General features: G+C 45.9%; 1 protein-coding gene across 1 annotated transcript in view; it reads right to left on the minus strand.

The window, feature by feature from the left end:
* VRK2 (VRK serine/threonine kinase 2) overlaps positions 1–14,682 on the minus strand; it is a 156,990-nt gene that overhangs the window by 118,451 nt on the left and 23,857 nt on the right. The window contains 2 exon segments of the mRNA XM_030194671.1: positions 2,857–2,954; positions 9,938–10,040. Coding sequence (XP_030050531.1) covers positions 2,857–2,954; positions 9,938–10,040 — 201 coding nt within the window.

Here is a 14,682-nt window from a genome sequence, read left to right on the forward strand (position 1 = left end):
TTCAGCAGCAGTCTGGTTCAGTGCCGCTGAACAGTAGGGGATAGGCAAGCATAAGCGATTTAATCGAGCAGGTGGCTCTCCTGCCTGATTAAACTGCTTTCAATATTGACCTCCTTAATGTTTAGTGGGGAAATATGGATGTACTTATCTAATATTTATACTGAATGCCTTAATGTATGGGTTTTCTGTGATTGTAATCCACCGACCCAATAATGGTTTTGGTTAAGTGGAATATATATAAATTATTAATTTCTGCGCAGCTGTATAGTTTTCCCCCCAGGAGCAAAGCGCAGAGTATGTTGTAGCAGATCACTAAAACAAACTCAGAATTTAATGCAATTTGAACTGTATTTTTCAGACAGCAGAATGTGACAAATATAAATGACTGAGAAGACTTTACAATGTGCTCTTTTTCCATATACAATTTTAACTGAGAACTGTTGATTAGAAGGTGATTTACAGAAATCATCAGGATTCAGAATTTTAACAGGAATTCTCAGGCAACAATTGTTCCATTGTATAAAATAGTTCTTTATGAGTTGTTTTATCTGATACATATGGTATATAACAGTATCACTATTTGTCTATACCTGGGGAAAACAAAACTGAATGATACAACAAAGTCAAACATTTTGGAAAGTCAGATCACAAATATAATATAATACACTGTTAGACACGCACACCACTGATCTAAACACTACAAGTCCAAAGAAGACAAAAATGTGGTGTCGGACAGAGAACATTACAAGCTAGGAACTATACCCCATGAGATACATGGTCTACCTCACTACTAGACTTTTTCCACAAAGGGTTAAGTAGCCTCACAGCCTCACATGCTAAGATAGTTTGAAAGAAATGCTAAATAGTAGTTTGAAAGAATTTCATTCAAATCGGCAGATCAATCTGAAAAACGTATAGCTACAGTTATAGATATAGAAACTGTAAAATCAGTTTTCACAGGGATCTTGCCAAACAGATCAAAGGTTTTGAAAACTGTCCCACAGAACAGCCAAACATAACATGTAGGCAGGGCTGGCCTGGCCCAAGAGTATCTGATACCATAGGTAACCATCAGCAGCACACCCCCTCCCAAGTGGCCAGAATTTCATCCCCCTTTTTCCTGCCCTCCAAGTGGCCAGCATCTCATCCCCGTCCCCCTTTAAGCTTCCTGGCACCACACTTCCTTCTGATCTGGGCCCAAAGCTACAAGCCCTTCAAGTGTAGGCTCATGCTGCTGTGTACCTCCCCCTCTGTGAGCATGTGTTGGAGGTGGCATACAGCAGCATGAATGTGGGCCTACACTTGAGGTACCATACAGTTCTCACAGCTTTGGGCCTGGATCAGGGAGGAGGAAAGATGGTAGCAGCAGGCCCGGAAGAGGAAAGAAAAGGGGGTAAGGTTCAGAGATGTGCTGCCACTCCATTCTGCCGTCCTAGAAGGATGCATAATCCACATGGAGGTAGGGCCAGACCTGCATGCAGCTCTGATGTGTGAAGCTTTTGTTCCCAGAAACACAAAGTAGGAAAGAAAGTTTTTGTGGATCAGGACCTACACGTGGATGTTCCCAAGGACATAACTTGGCTAGGGGACAAACGTATGGGCAAATACTGAATATTCAATCCATACCCTCCCAAGTCAAAAATGCTCCCCCCCCAACCTGTGCCTTAAAAATTCCCTGAGGTCTAATGGACGAGCAGGAGCCATTCCCAGTTCCTCCTGCCTTCATTGGGATCCAAAATGGCAATGGCAACTCCCAATCGATAAGTCTCACACTACTACTAGTGATCTTGTTTCCATATAAGGGCAAAGAAGCCCTTATACAGAAACATGACGCCTTGCAGTACTACCACAATAGTACCACTGTGGATCATCAGTGTCATTTTGGATCCCAGCTGGGGATCACTCATGATTGATCACTAGACCCCAGGGAATTTTAAGGTAATGGGGGGGGGGGGGGGAAGGTTGCACTGCACTACTAGGTAGGGGAGGGCCCACATCAGGGGCTCTCTCGAGTAGGGCACCTGGGAGACTACAAATTTTTCAAGCTGTTGGCCCATGCAAGAGATAATCTTGAAACATCATGCTGTAGCTTGGTGGCCCAATCCTACCAAGCTGATAAACTAACACTACTTGTGAGGTGGCTCACAAACTGTGTTAGTCCTTTACCATGGAGTCAGGTACTGCAGGCTGGCAATTCCCATTGTAAATCAAGGTGCAGTAAAAGCCCCCCTATATGGCCTGATATACATATGAAAAAAAAAAAAAAAAGAGATGGTCAATATTCAGCAGCTATCCAGATAAGTTCTAGCAGGCCTAAATTAAATGGTTAGTTCCAGAACTGTAACCACAGATGGAATGTAATTTTTTTTTTTTTAAATTTTACAGGTCACCTACATTGGGGAGCAAGTAGGTGATTATGTGTCTTTGTAAAATTGCCCTACAAAAGCAGCCAAGATCACAACTATCAAGACCTTTACTTCTGCTGGGAGTGGGTATAAATGTTTGCACGTGAATTATGAACAATCTGAACTACACACAAACTGACTCTGCTCAGACACCAAACATGCCGACACCCAAGTCGCACAAAGTACATGTGTTCTAGTCATCGCACGCAGTTGTACATGGGGGGAAATTTTACAAGAAGCATTTCACAGCATATTACTTGCATATACACAGGAAAAAGCCTTCATAAAAGTTACCCCTTATCTGTATATTCAGCGCTGACACTTATATGGATTGTTACACACCAGCGCCAATATTTAATCTATCCATGGCAGCTGAAATTTGGCCCAAACGAGTATAAATTAGTTTTACTGATATCAAATCAACCTAGTTTATTGTTTGATAATCATATTTTACTTATAATCCCCAAAAACAACAGCTGTTGGCTCTTGAAAACTGGAGCTTGACACTTCACCTGAAAGGATGCCTGCATAAAATAGCATTTGAAAGATCTGAAATAAATAGGAAGATAATTGGATTTTCAATTATGCTGAAAAAGATTAAGCATTTATTCATTCATATTTGATATTCTGCCTACAGCTAACGCTGGCCCTGGGGTGGATGACAAGCGCGAACATCCATACATACAGCATAAAAAATGCTTTATCATCATATTTAGGGTGAAATAATGCATGATAAAATGTCTGTGTTCCCTTGCATATTCATTTACAATCATCAGAGAGCCAAATACACTGTCATCTTTCTTGGCAGTTGAATAATCAAGTAGGATGTGTCCGTGAAAGCACTGTACCCATTTTTTTTGTGACAATGAGTACTCTGAGGGCAATTTTTTTTAAAAAGTCACTTGTGTGTGAAGGGGGGAAGTGTCTATTTCATAAAGGCACATATTGTTATAAGAAGTTAGCACAAATTCCACAGAAACAGTGCCTAAATTGAGGTTGCCGGAATTTATGCCTGCTTGGAAGGAGGTGTAAATGTTATTGCAAACAGTACACGCATAAATTGCAATCCCACCGGCGCTCTGACCAACTCCTCTCCTGATATGTGTAAATCATGTACAAGTACGTTTAATTGTACCACCTGTATTTTATGCACAAGGTAATTTTACAAGTCCTTTTAACATGCATCTATTGTCATACGGATGTGAAAACTTCTTTATAATGTTACCTCCTCAATGTGATTTTATTTAATTTTGCATTTTATAATAGTTAACTGAATCTGCCTTACGGCTCAATCTTTATCATGCATACAGCCTTGTATTCCTTCACAGCAGAAAGCTTAACAAAACATTAAAAAGGAAGAGCTGCACCTCTAAAGTGCCTTGTAAGCCAGTTATTTTAAGTGCCTTTTGACTAGGCTGCAAATGGGTGAAGAGTTAACAAGAAAATAAGAAAAAAAAAAGCAAGTTTGCTAAGGTAAAATTATGTATAATCATACCTGATAATTTCTTTCCATTAATCATAGCTGATCAATCCATAGACTGGTGGGTTGTGTCCATCTACCAGCAGGTGGAGATAGAGAGCAAACTTTTGCCTCCCTATATGTGGTCATGTGCTGCCGGAAACTCCTCAGTATGTCGATATCAAAGCTCCATCCGCAGGACTCGGCACTTAGAGAATTACACCCACGAAGGGACACTCTGCCCAGCTCACCACCGCCGAAACGGGGGAGGGGAATTAACCCAGCTCATCCCCACACAAGTGGGGGAGGGGAATCCGTCCAGCTCATCCCCGCAGAGCGGGGGAGGGACACCACACCCGCCGATGCGGGGGGATCTGGCTTATCCTGCAACCGCAACCGCGGGAGGAGCTGACTGACCCTAACACCGCCGAAGCGGGAGGGGTACAAAGCTGCCCTACAGCCGCACGAAAGCGGGAGGGAGTGCCGGCAGAATTTAAGTCTCAATCCAGCCCCGTAAAACGGAGGGGAGAGGAATGCAGCAGCTCACTGTAACACAAACTCGTCTTAACTCTTGAAGAATCCAAGTGAAAAAACTTGAACACGAAGTCTTTCTGAAGTAACTGAAGACTAAACTTGAACCTGAAATGCAACCAGAATAAAAACAGTACAGATATCTGGGAGGGGCTATGGATTGATCAGCTATGATTAATGGAAAGAAAAATTATCAGGTATGATTATACATAATTTTACCTTCCATATCATCAAGCTGATCATCCATAGACTGGTGGGATGTACCGAAGCAGTACTCACCCAGGGGCGGGACATTGAAATCCCTGAACTCAACACTGAAGCTCCAAACCGGGCCTCCGCCCGTGCAGCCACAGTCAAACGGTAATGCTTGGAGAATGTATGAGCCGAAGCCCAAGTTGCCGCCTTGCATATCTCTTCCAAGGAGACTGATCCGGCCTCTGCCATCGAGGCCGCCTGAGCTCTCGTGGAGTGAGCCTTCAGCTGGATAGGCGGCACCTTCCCCGCGGCCACATAAGCCGCTGCAATGGCTTCCTTGACCCATCTTGCCACTGTAGGCTTAGCAGCCTGCAGACCCTTACGAGGACCTGCAAACAGGACAAACAGATGATCCGATTTCCGGAAATCATTGGTCACTTCCAAGTATCTGATGATGACTCGTCTCACCTCCAGATATTTAAGAGCAGAGTACTCCTCTGGGTAGTCCTCCCTACGAAAGGAAGGGAGACAGAGCTGCTGATTCACATGGAAGCGAGAAACAATCTTGGGCAGGAAGGAAGGCACTGTGCGAATAGTCACTCCTGCCTCAGGTGAACTGCAGAAAAGGCTCTCGACATGAGAGCGCCTGAGCTCGGAAACTCTTCTGGCTGAAGTGATAGCCACCAAAAAGACTGCTTTCAACGTCAGGTCTTTCAGAGATGCCCTCGACAAGGGTTCAAAAGGCGGCTTCTGCAATGCTCTTAGTACCAGGTTGAGATTCCACGCAGGCACCACTGAGTGCAGAGGAGGCGCAGGTGATTAACTCCCTTGAGAAAGCGCACCACATCTGGCTGCGAAGCCAGGGAAGCACCCTTAAGGCGGCCCCCTGAAGCAAGCCAGAGCCGCTACCTGGACTTTAAGGGAACTGAGCGACAGGCCTTTCTCCAGACCTTCTTGCAGGAACGCCAACACTGAAGAAATTGGAGCAGTGAAGGGAGAAAGTGAGCCTGCTTCACAACCACGCTGCAAAGATACGCCAAACCCCTGGCGTAAGCAGAAGAAGTAGAGCGCTTCCTCGCTCTCAGCATAGTGGCGATGACCTTGTCTGAGAAGCCCTTCTTCCTCAGACGCTGCCGCTCAATAGCCAGGCCGTAAGACCAAAGGGGGAGGGATCCTCCATCACCACGGGACCCTGATGTAACAGGCCCTGCTCCACTGGCAGCCGCAGAGGATCGTCGACTGAGAGCCTGATCAAGTCCGCATACCAGGGACGCCTGGGCCAATCCGGACCCACCAGGATTACCCTGCCGGGATGCTTTGCCACCCGGTCTAGCACCCTGCCCAACATGGGCCAGGGCGGGAACACATAGAGAAGCTCTTGTGTCGGCCACTGTTGGAGAAGAGCATCTACTCCCAGGGATCGAGGGTCCCGTCCTCTGCTGAAAAAGCGCGGCACTTGGCAATTGGCCGATGACGCCATCAGATCTAGGCTCGGCTGGCCCCAGCGCTTCGTGATGTCCAAGAACGCCTGAGCAGATAGCTGCCACTCTCCGGGCTCCAAGGTATGGCGACTGAGAAAGTCCGCCTTGACATTCATGACTCCGGCAATGTGGGCCGCTGAAAGCTGCTCCAGGTTCGCTTCCGCCCACTGGCAAAGATTCATAGCCTCCTTGGCTAGAGGGGCGCTCTTGGTACCTCCCTGGCGGTTACATAGGCCACAGCCGTGGCATTGTCCGACAGGACCCGTACAGGCTTCAACACCAGTACCGGGATGAACTCCAAAAGCGCCAACCGAATGACTCTGAGTTCCAGGAGGTTGATAGACCACTTTGCCTCTGCAGGAGACCAGAGCCCCTGCGCTGTCCTTCCCAAGCCGTGGGCTCCCCCAGCCCGACAACGAGGCGTCCGTCGTGACGACAATCCACTCTGGGGTCACCAGAGGCATTCCCGCAGACAACTTGTCTGTCTGCATCCACCAGCTCAGCGCCTTGCGCACTGCTGGGTCCAAGGGAAGGCGCACAGCATAATCCTCCGACATCGGAATCCAGCGCTGCAGCAAAGAGTGTTGAAGTGGTCTCATATGAGCCCTGGCCCAGGGCACAACTTCCATCGTGGCCGTCATAGAGCCCAACAGCTGCACATAGTCCCAAGCCCGAAGGGGAGAGGCTACTAGGACTGGTCCACCTGAGCCTGAAGTTTGACAATCCGATTGTCTGGCAGGAACACTCTGCCCCACTTGGGTGTCGAATCGAACTCCCAGATACTCCAGGGACTGAGTCGGGCGCAGCTGGCTTTTCTCCCAGTTGATGATCCATCCCAGGGAGCTCAAAAGAGCAACTACCCGGTCCACAGTTTTGCCGCACTCTGCATAAGAGGGGGCTCGGATTCAACCAGTCGTCCAGATAAGGATGGACTTGTACCCCTTCCTTTCGTAGGAAGGCCGCGATGACCACCATTACTTTGGAAAAGGTCCGCGGAGCAGTAGCCAACCCGAAAGGGAGGGCTCTGAACTGGAAGTGTCGTCCCAGGACTGCAAAACGCAGAAAGCGTTGATGAGGAGGCCAGATGGGAATATGCAGGTACGCTTCCTTGATGTCCAAGGATGCCAGGAACTCTCCTGCCCACTGCCGCTATAACAGAGCGGAGAGTCTCCATGCGAAAGTGCCGCACTTTCAAGGCCCGATTGACCCCTTTGAGGTCGAGGATAGGCCGGACAGAACCTCCTTTCTTTGGTACCACAAAGTAAATGGAAGTAACGTCCCTTGCCAAGCTGACTTTCTGGCACCGGAACGACCGCGCCCAGGGCGGAATCAGATTGTCCAAGGTCTGCTGCACTGCCACAGCTTTGACCGGAGACTTGCAGGGAGAGAGTACAACCCGTCTTTTAAGGGTCGGCAGAACTCTAGTTTGTAGCCGTCTCTGATGACTTCCAGCACCCACGCGTCTGAAGTTATTGTGGTCCACTCGCCCAGAAACGAGGACAGCCGTCCTCCAATCTGCACTGGGGCGTGGACCAAGACCCCGTCATTGGGTACGAGACCGGGGGGAGGACCGGAGGGAGCACCTCCGGGACGGCGGTCTCTGCGAAAGGAATGCTGCTTGGGGGAGAAATTCCTCTTGAAGGAAGAGGGGGCAGAGGAACCCGACTTGCCCGGGCGGTACCGACGGGCTTCCTGCAACCGTCCTCTGGAGGTACCGGGACGAGTACTAGCCCGAGCCCTGACCTCTGGTAATTTCTTGCCCTTAGACGTGCCGAAATCGGTCACGATTTTGTCCAGCTCGACCCCAAAGAGCAGCTTGCCTTTAAAAGGCAACCTAGCCAGGCGGGATTTAGAGGCGTGGTCAGCAGACCAATGTTTCAGCCAAAGCCACCGTCACGCAGAGACTGTCTGAGCCATGCCTTTAGCTGAGGCTCTCAAGACATCATACAGCAAGTCTGCCAAATAGGCTAAGCCCGATTCCAGGGCCGGCCAATCAGCCCTCAAGGAATGATCCGAGGGGGAAGCCCGCTGCACCATAGTCAGGCACGCCCTGGCCACATAGGAGCCGCAAACTGAGGCCTGCAAACTTAAAGCAGCCGCCTCAAAGGACGACCTTAAGGCCGCCTCCAATCTTCTGTCTTGGGCGTCCTTTAGGGCCGTGCCACCTTCCACCGGCAACGCCGTTTTCTTAGTCACCGCAGTGATTAAAGAATCCACGGTAGGCCACAGATAGGCCTCACGTTCACTCACAGCCAAAGGATAGAGGCGGGACATAGCCCTAGCCACTTTAAGGCTCGCTTCTGGGACATCCCATTGAGCCGAAATTAAGGTGTGCATGGCATCATGCACGTGGAAGGTTCTAGGCGGGCGCTTCGTCCCCAGCATAATGGCAGAGCCAACAGGGGCTGAGGGAGAGACGTCCTCCGGAGAGGAAATCTTCAAAGTGTCCATGGCCTGTAACAACAGGTTGGATAAATCCTCTGGGCTAAAAAGCCGCGCTGCAGAGGGGTCATCCGCTCCATCCGAGCGGGGATCCGTCTCCTCCAAGGAATCCGCAAAGGACCGTTGGGAGACCTCAGACACGCTGCCCTCATCTACATCGGAGGAGACAAATTCCTCCAAGGCCTGGGAATCAACCCGAGGACGTTTACCTCTGGGAACCTCAACCTCTTTACCAGACGAGGGAGCAGGGGCAGCGTTGTGCATGAGGAAGGCCTGATGCAGCAGCAAAACAAACTCGGGGGAGAAACCCCCCCAAACTGTGCACTTCCGCAGCCTGGGCAACAGCCCTAGACGCACCCTCAACCGGCGCTCGCAATAGCGGGGGAGAGACATGCTGCGCATCCAAAATGGCGTCCAGCGCGAAACTCCGCGAAGGAGCCGCACGGGAACAACGGCTCTTAACTTTAGCCGCTTCTGTGCCGTCGCCCAAATTAAGGGCGTTCATGGCATTAATGTCTCCAACCTCAAGGGCGGCCCAAGAAGAAGCCGTCCGAGCCGCGTGGCCGGCCAAGATGGCGGAGGCGAGGAGCGGGGGATGGGCGTTTATGGCGGGAAAAACCGCCACGCCGGAGGAAGGACCGGGACATTCATCGGTCACGAAACTGTCACCCAACAAGGGCGAATCAGGCTTTAAGACCCCCGCATCCCTCTAGAAGCACTCAAGCGACCCGGGGAGCGACCCTTTGCGCCCTCGCTCTCCGACGCCATATGCCACGAGGAGAAGAATCGGGGAACCCCCTGCCCGCTATAAAAAGGTAAAAATTACCTGCTGTCCGCTCCGAGTTGTAACGACCTGGTGTCCCAGTGAGTAGCTGCAATAGACGCTTAAATAAACGTCGAAATAAACGCCTTTAAGGACGTTCAAAAATTTTTTTTTTTTTTTTTTTAACGGAGCCAGCGGGAGGGGGAGAAAAGGAGGGACCTGGCACCACCAGGTTTGCACTTGCTCAAAAGAGCCCTCAACCCCAGGCACTCAACAAAACCTAAAAATTAGGCTTGGAGGCCTAGCCAGAGCTGCTGCTGTGTGTGACCACCACCTGCTGAGATAGAGAACATACTGAGGAGTTTCCGGCAGCACATGACCACATATAGGGAGGCAAATGTTTGCTCTCTATCTCCACCTGCTGGTAGATGGACACAACCCACCAGTCTATGGATTGATCAGCTTGATGATATGGAATAGGCTATTAATAATTACACAAAGTAGAATTTATACCTTTGAACAGTAAGACTGAGCTCTACTCATACTATTAGCCTACAACACTATCAGGTACTCCACAGTTATACCCTGAGTTTGCCTACTAGTCAGTCGCTATCTGCAAATAATAGACATTATCGCTCTTAAGTCATTTTTTCACACTTACTATTTGAATGCCTAGTTTCTTAACAATCTCCCTTGGAAATTTGCTGTTGGGTTGTGTTTGTCTCAGGTTGTCACCCATTCTATCCATCACCATGAATCTGTAGCTGTTAAAACAAAAGCCAAGTTTTCAGATAAGTCACAGTACCCGCTTTTAAAGTGTTTTCATACAATGCAAGAAAGAGCAGTCTCAAAGCAAAAGTGTTGATGCAAAATTTATCAGTGGTACAAATAGGTGCTTCACTATGCAAATGCTACCTGATGAACTCGTCAATGAATGTGGTTACATTTGCAATGGGACAGTACCAGTACAAAGCGTTCAGAAAATACCAAGACTACTGGATTAGCAGAATATCCCTAATATACATGAGAAAGATTTGCACACAGATAAGGCAGTACAAATGCAATTTTATCTCATTCATATTCATTAAGGATAGCCTGAAGACCCAAGTTTGGGGGTTCTCAAGGACCAGAGATACCTCCCCCTGCTGTACACTACTTTCTGCAAAGTTTATGAAAAAGCACATGGCCTCGTCCAGCACTGTCAGTTTTGAATTTGCTAAAATTATCAATGCTCCAATTGAGAAATAGTGCACTAAAAAATTAAGCATCAATAGTTAAAATTACTATTGTGAACTTCTACGTTAGTGTGCGTTAATGTCATTAAAGCAAGATCAATTCCATGAAATAGTACATAACCACTAATGCAGTAATGCACATTAGTAATCCGCTCTCAAAAACTGGGCATCAAACGATGTTTAATTTATTTATTTTACTCTCCCATCCCCAAGGCTTGGAGTGACATGTAGAAAAAAATAAAAGATAAAAAATCCACTAACAATAAAACAATGACAAGCTAAAAACACAAAAGACAGTGGGGGCTAAACTGACAGGGGCTATTAAAAGAGCCACTAGTCCTTATGTAAAGAAAGTAAATTAAAGCAAAATGAAAAGGAAGCTCATATGGTTCTCCAAAAAAGTAACTGCAAAAATAAAGACAAAAAAAGATAGCATTCACAAAATACAAAAGAACACAAACAAGAATACTACTACTACTACTACTTACTATATAAAGCTGAAAGAAATCAGGTTGGCAAAGAGTGGGCACAGGCAAAAATGGCTAATGGTATAAAGTGAGGTGACAAGATATTTTTCATGTGTATTGGGGAAAGGAGAAACAAAAAAACTAGAATTCGAACACAAAAAGTACTGAGGACCCATGTATGGAAAGCAATGAAGGAAAAGCAGAAATGCTCATCAAATACATCTGTTCAATGTTCATTGAAGAAAAGTGTGGCGAAAGTAGACAACCCTATGGGATCTGATGAAATACACCCCAGAATACTAAGGGAGCTCAGACATGAATTGGTGCATCCTCTAAAGGATGCGTCTGAGATCCTTGAAAATGGGAGAAGTCCCATGGGATTGGAAAAAGGCTAATGTGGCCCCTCATCACAAAAGCAGGGAACAGAGAAGAAGTGGGGACACTACATGCTGTTATGTCTTACATCAATGGTGAGAAAGATAAAGGAGACACCGCTGAAGGAAAGGATACAATATCTGAGGCAACATGGCTTCATCAAAGGAAGATCATGCCAAATTAATTTGATTATTTAACTGGGTGACAAAAGAACTTGAGAACATGAGCTGGATATGGTCTACTCAGATTTTAGAAAAGCCACTGATACTGTTCCTCATAGGAAGCTCATAAATAAACTGAGCAGCTTCAGGATAGGATCTGAAGAGGTAAACTGGATCAGAAATTAGTTAACTAAAAGGCAACAGAGTGTGGTAGTAACGGAATTTGCTTGCAAGAAAGGTGAACAATGGAGTGCCTCTCAGATCTATCTTGGGGCTGATTCTGTTCAATATTTTTGTGAGGGACATTGCCAAAAGTTTAGAAGAAAAGGTATGCCTTTTTACAGATGACATGAAAAGCGATCTACAAAATTCAGAAGCACAGGTTAATGCTTGGTAGTTAAGCTTTAATGTGAAAAAATGTTGAGTGATGAATCTGGAGTGCAGAAATCTAAAGGAGCTATGTGATAGGAGGTGAGAGGTTTACATATACAGAGAGAGATCAAGAAAAGGTATATGGTGGGGATAGTATGATTTGAAGATCTCAAGGTAGTGAAACAATGCAATAAGGTGGCGGCCAAGATCAGAAGGATGCTTTGCTGCACTGAGAGAGACATAACCCACAAAAAGATGGTGGAAATACTACCCCTGAACAAGTTGTTGCTGAAAATTGCAGTTGGAATACTTTGTTCAGTTTTGGAGGCTGAATCTTGCCAAGGGCATAAAGAGACTCAAAGCAGGTCACAAAAAAGTGAACAAAATAATATGGTGTCTGTACAAGAATACATATGAGAAGAAACTTGATTATGTACAGCATAGAGGAGAGGAGGGACATAGAAACATAGGAAAATATAGGCAAAGATCATATGGCCTATACAGTCTGCCCAACCATGCCACCTACTCTCCCCATCACTCCGTTAGAGATCCTCTGTACTTGTCCCAAGCTCTCTTGAATTAAGATACTGCTTTCGTCTCTACCACTTTCACCGGGAGGCCGCTCCACGAATTCACCACCCTTTCCACAAAGAAGTGTAAATATTTGAAACATATCAATAAACAAACCTTTTCCAAAAGCAGGAAGCTACAGAACTAGAGGATGCTGCAAGGAGGGAACCTGAAAAGTAACACCAGGAAATACTTTTCATGGAGAGTGTGGCAGATGTCTGGAATGTTCTTCAATGAAGAGTAGTGAAGACAAAAATGGTGAAGGATATCAAAAAGGCATGGGATAAATGCAGATCTCTATATGGCAAGAGGACAGAATAATAGTATAGAGTATTTCCACTCAAAGCAAAACAAATGACTCATTAAAAAAATAAAAAAGAATAAAGAGAACAGGGGTGTTAACCTGCACAGTGGCAAGTTCAACCCTGGCCGCCGATTACAATGTTAAGTGGCTGCATTTAAATTTGAGCCTCAGTATCACTGACAATGTTCTTTATGAGATCTTTTCCTCCTTATTTTTGAAAAAGTTATATATATTTCCTGCATTTGTACAGAAATTCACCTGTGTGTATTTTACACCTTTCTGGGCAGACTGGATGGATCATGCTAAGTCTTTTTCTGCCATCATTTACTATGTTACAAATCAGAACAAGCAAAGAAAATACATCACAAAAAAATCCACATCTGAAATATCAATAATCTGAATAAATGCTTAAATAAAATAAAAAATAAATAAGTAGAAGAACCAGTCTAGGTAGATAGCCAAGCCTTACAAAGCTTTCTAAAAACTCCCTCTCAGCAATTTAACGTAAAGAATTCCAAAGATTAGAACACACAAGAGAAGGTCTTCGTCATGTCTTAGATAATCTAATCTCCAGGGAACAAATGGACAGAACTTCTTCGGATGAGAATGCAATTAAGAGTTTAGTGAATATCATGATAGAGGTTCTTCCCAAAACCAGAACACACAGATGTTACCAGTGATAGGAAAACATACACATTACCACAGGCTGCTCCCCTCACTCTCCAGCCAGTGATGCCAAATAGGGAATAAGTGTCTTGTTATGACACCCACTCCTGTAGAAAATCCCCCTCTAAAAAAAAAAAAAACAGAACTCCCTCTGGTATCCCTTCTGACTTAGGGGGTCTTTTACTAAAGCTTAGCTCAAGTTATCTGCAGCAGGGCCCATTTTATTCCTTTGGGCCCTGCTGCAGATAACTCAAGCTAAGCTTTAGTAAAAGACCCCCTTAAGTAAGTTCTGCCTTAAAATTCCACCTGCTCTGGACATATCCTCCCCTCCTCCCAACAAAGTCTCCTCTTCCTCAGTAGAACTCCTGGTAACACTGGGGCTGAAGACTCACTCCTTCCAGAATGTTGGCTCATGGAATGTTCCCCTTTGACCCTCACAAACAGGATACAGAAGAGCTCAAGATCAGCCAACATCATTCTGAATGATAGTGCCAGCATTGTTCATGCCAAATCACCACCTTGAGGCTTCCCCTGATAAGACGACAGTGGGGAGGAATGCAGGATAGTGAACATGCCAACACAGGAACTGCTACCACTCTTTTCCATTTTGGATGAGGAGCTAGGATATGTTTTGGGATATGGGGCCTACTTGTGTACACATATTAAAATGGAAGGAATATGCGATGGCGGTTTGGCACCGGGGATAGGTGTTATTTTAATGGTGGCAAGGACTGTAACTCAAGGTTTCCTGCTCCTTCAAGCACTGGCTCAGCCTGCTGATGCTCATGGCACTAACTCACTACATTCTCTTAAGATGTAGTTACCTTTTATGACTTAAAATACAGACTGCAACATTTATTATGATCCACATTAAATCCGTTTAAATACTAAGGAGCTACCTTACATGTATTTGCACAAAACACAGCTCATTACATTTTCCACATGCATTAAGCCTTTCAAAGCATGGTGAACACCAAAAATCAGCATCATGTCACATTATCACAGTTTAGCCAAGAGGCCCAAGTAATTCTTGGCTTAATTACTCATTTAAAAAAAAATCAACAAAATCATTTCCTTAATTTTACCCCACATGTACAAGTATATGAGCCAGGTGTACACGTGTTTGGAGAATGAGTTTAGGCAGAGCACAGATGCAGTATAGAAATGCATGCTTAGGTTCTAACACACCAGCTACACATATACATTTGATCTCAAGCTGGTGTAAATATACACAGACACAAATTTAGCTGTGATTT

This window comes from Microcaecilia unicolor, chromosome 3 (genome assembly GCF_901765095.1).
Source record: "Microcaecilia unicolor chromosome 3, aMicUni1.1, whole genome shotgun sequence".
Classification (NCBI taxonomy): domain Eukaryota; kingdom Metazoa; phylum Chordata; class Amphibia; order Gymnophiona; family Siphonopidae; genus Microcaecilia; species Microcaecilia unicolor.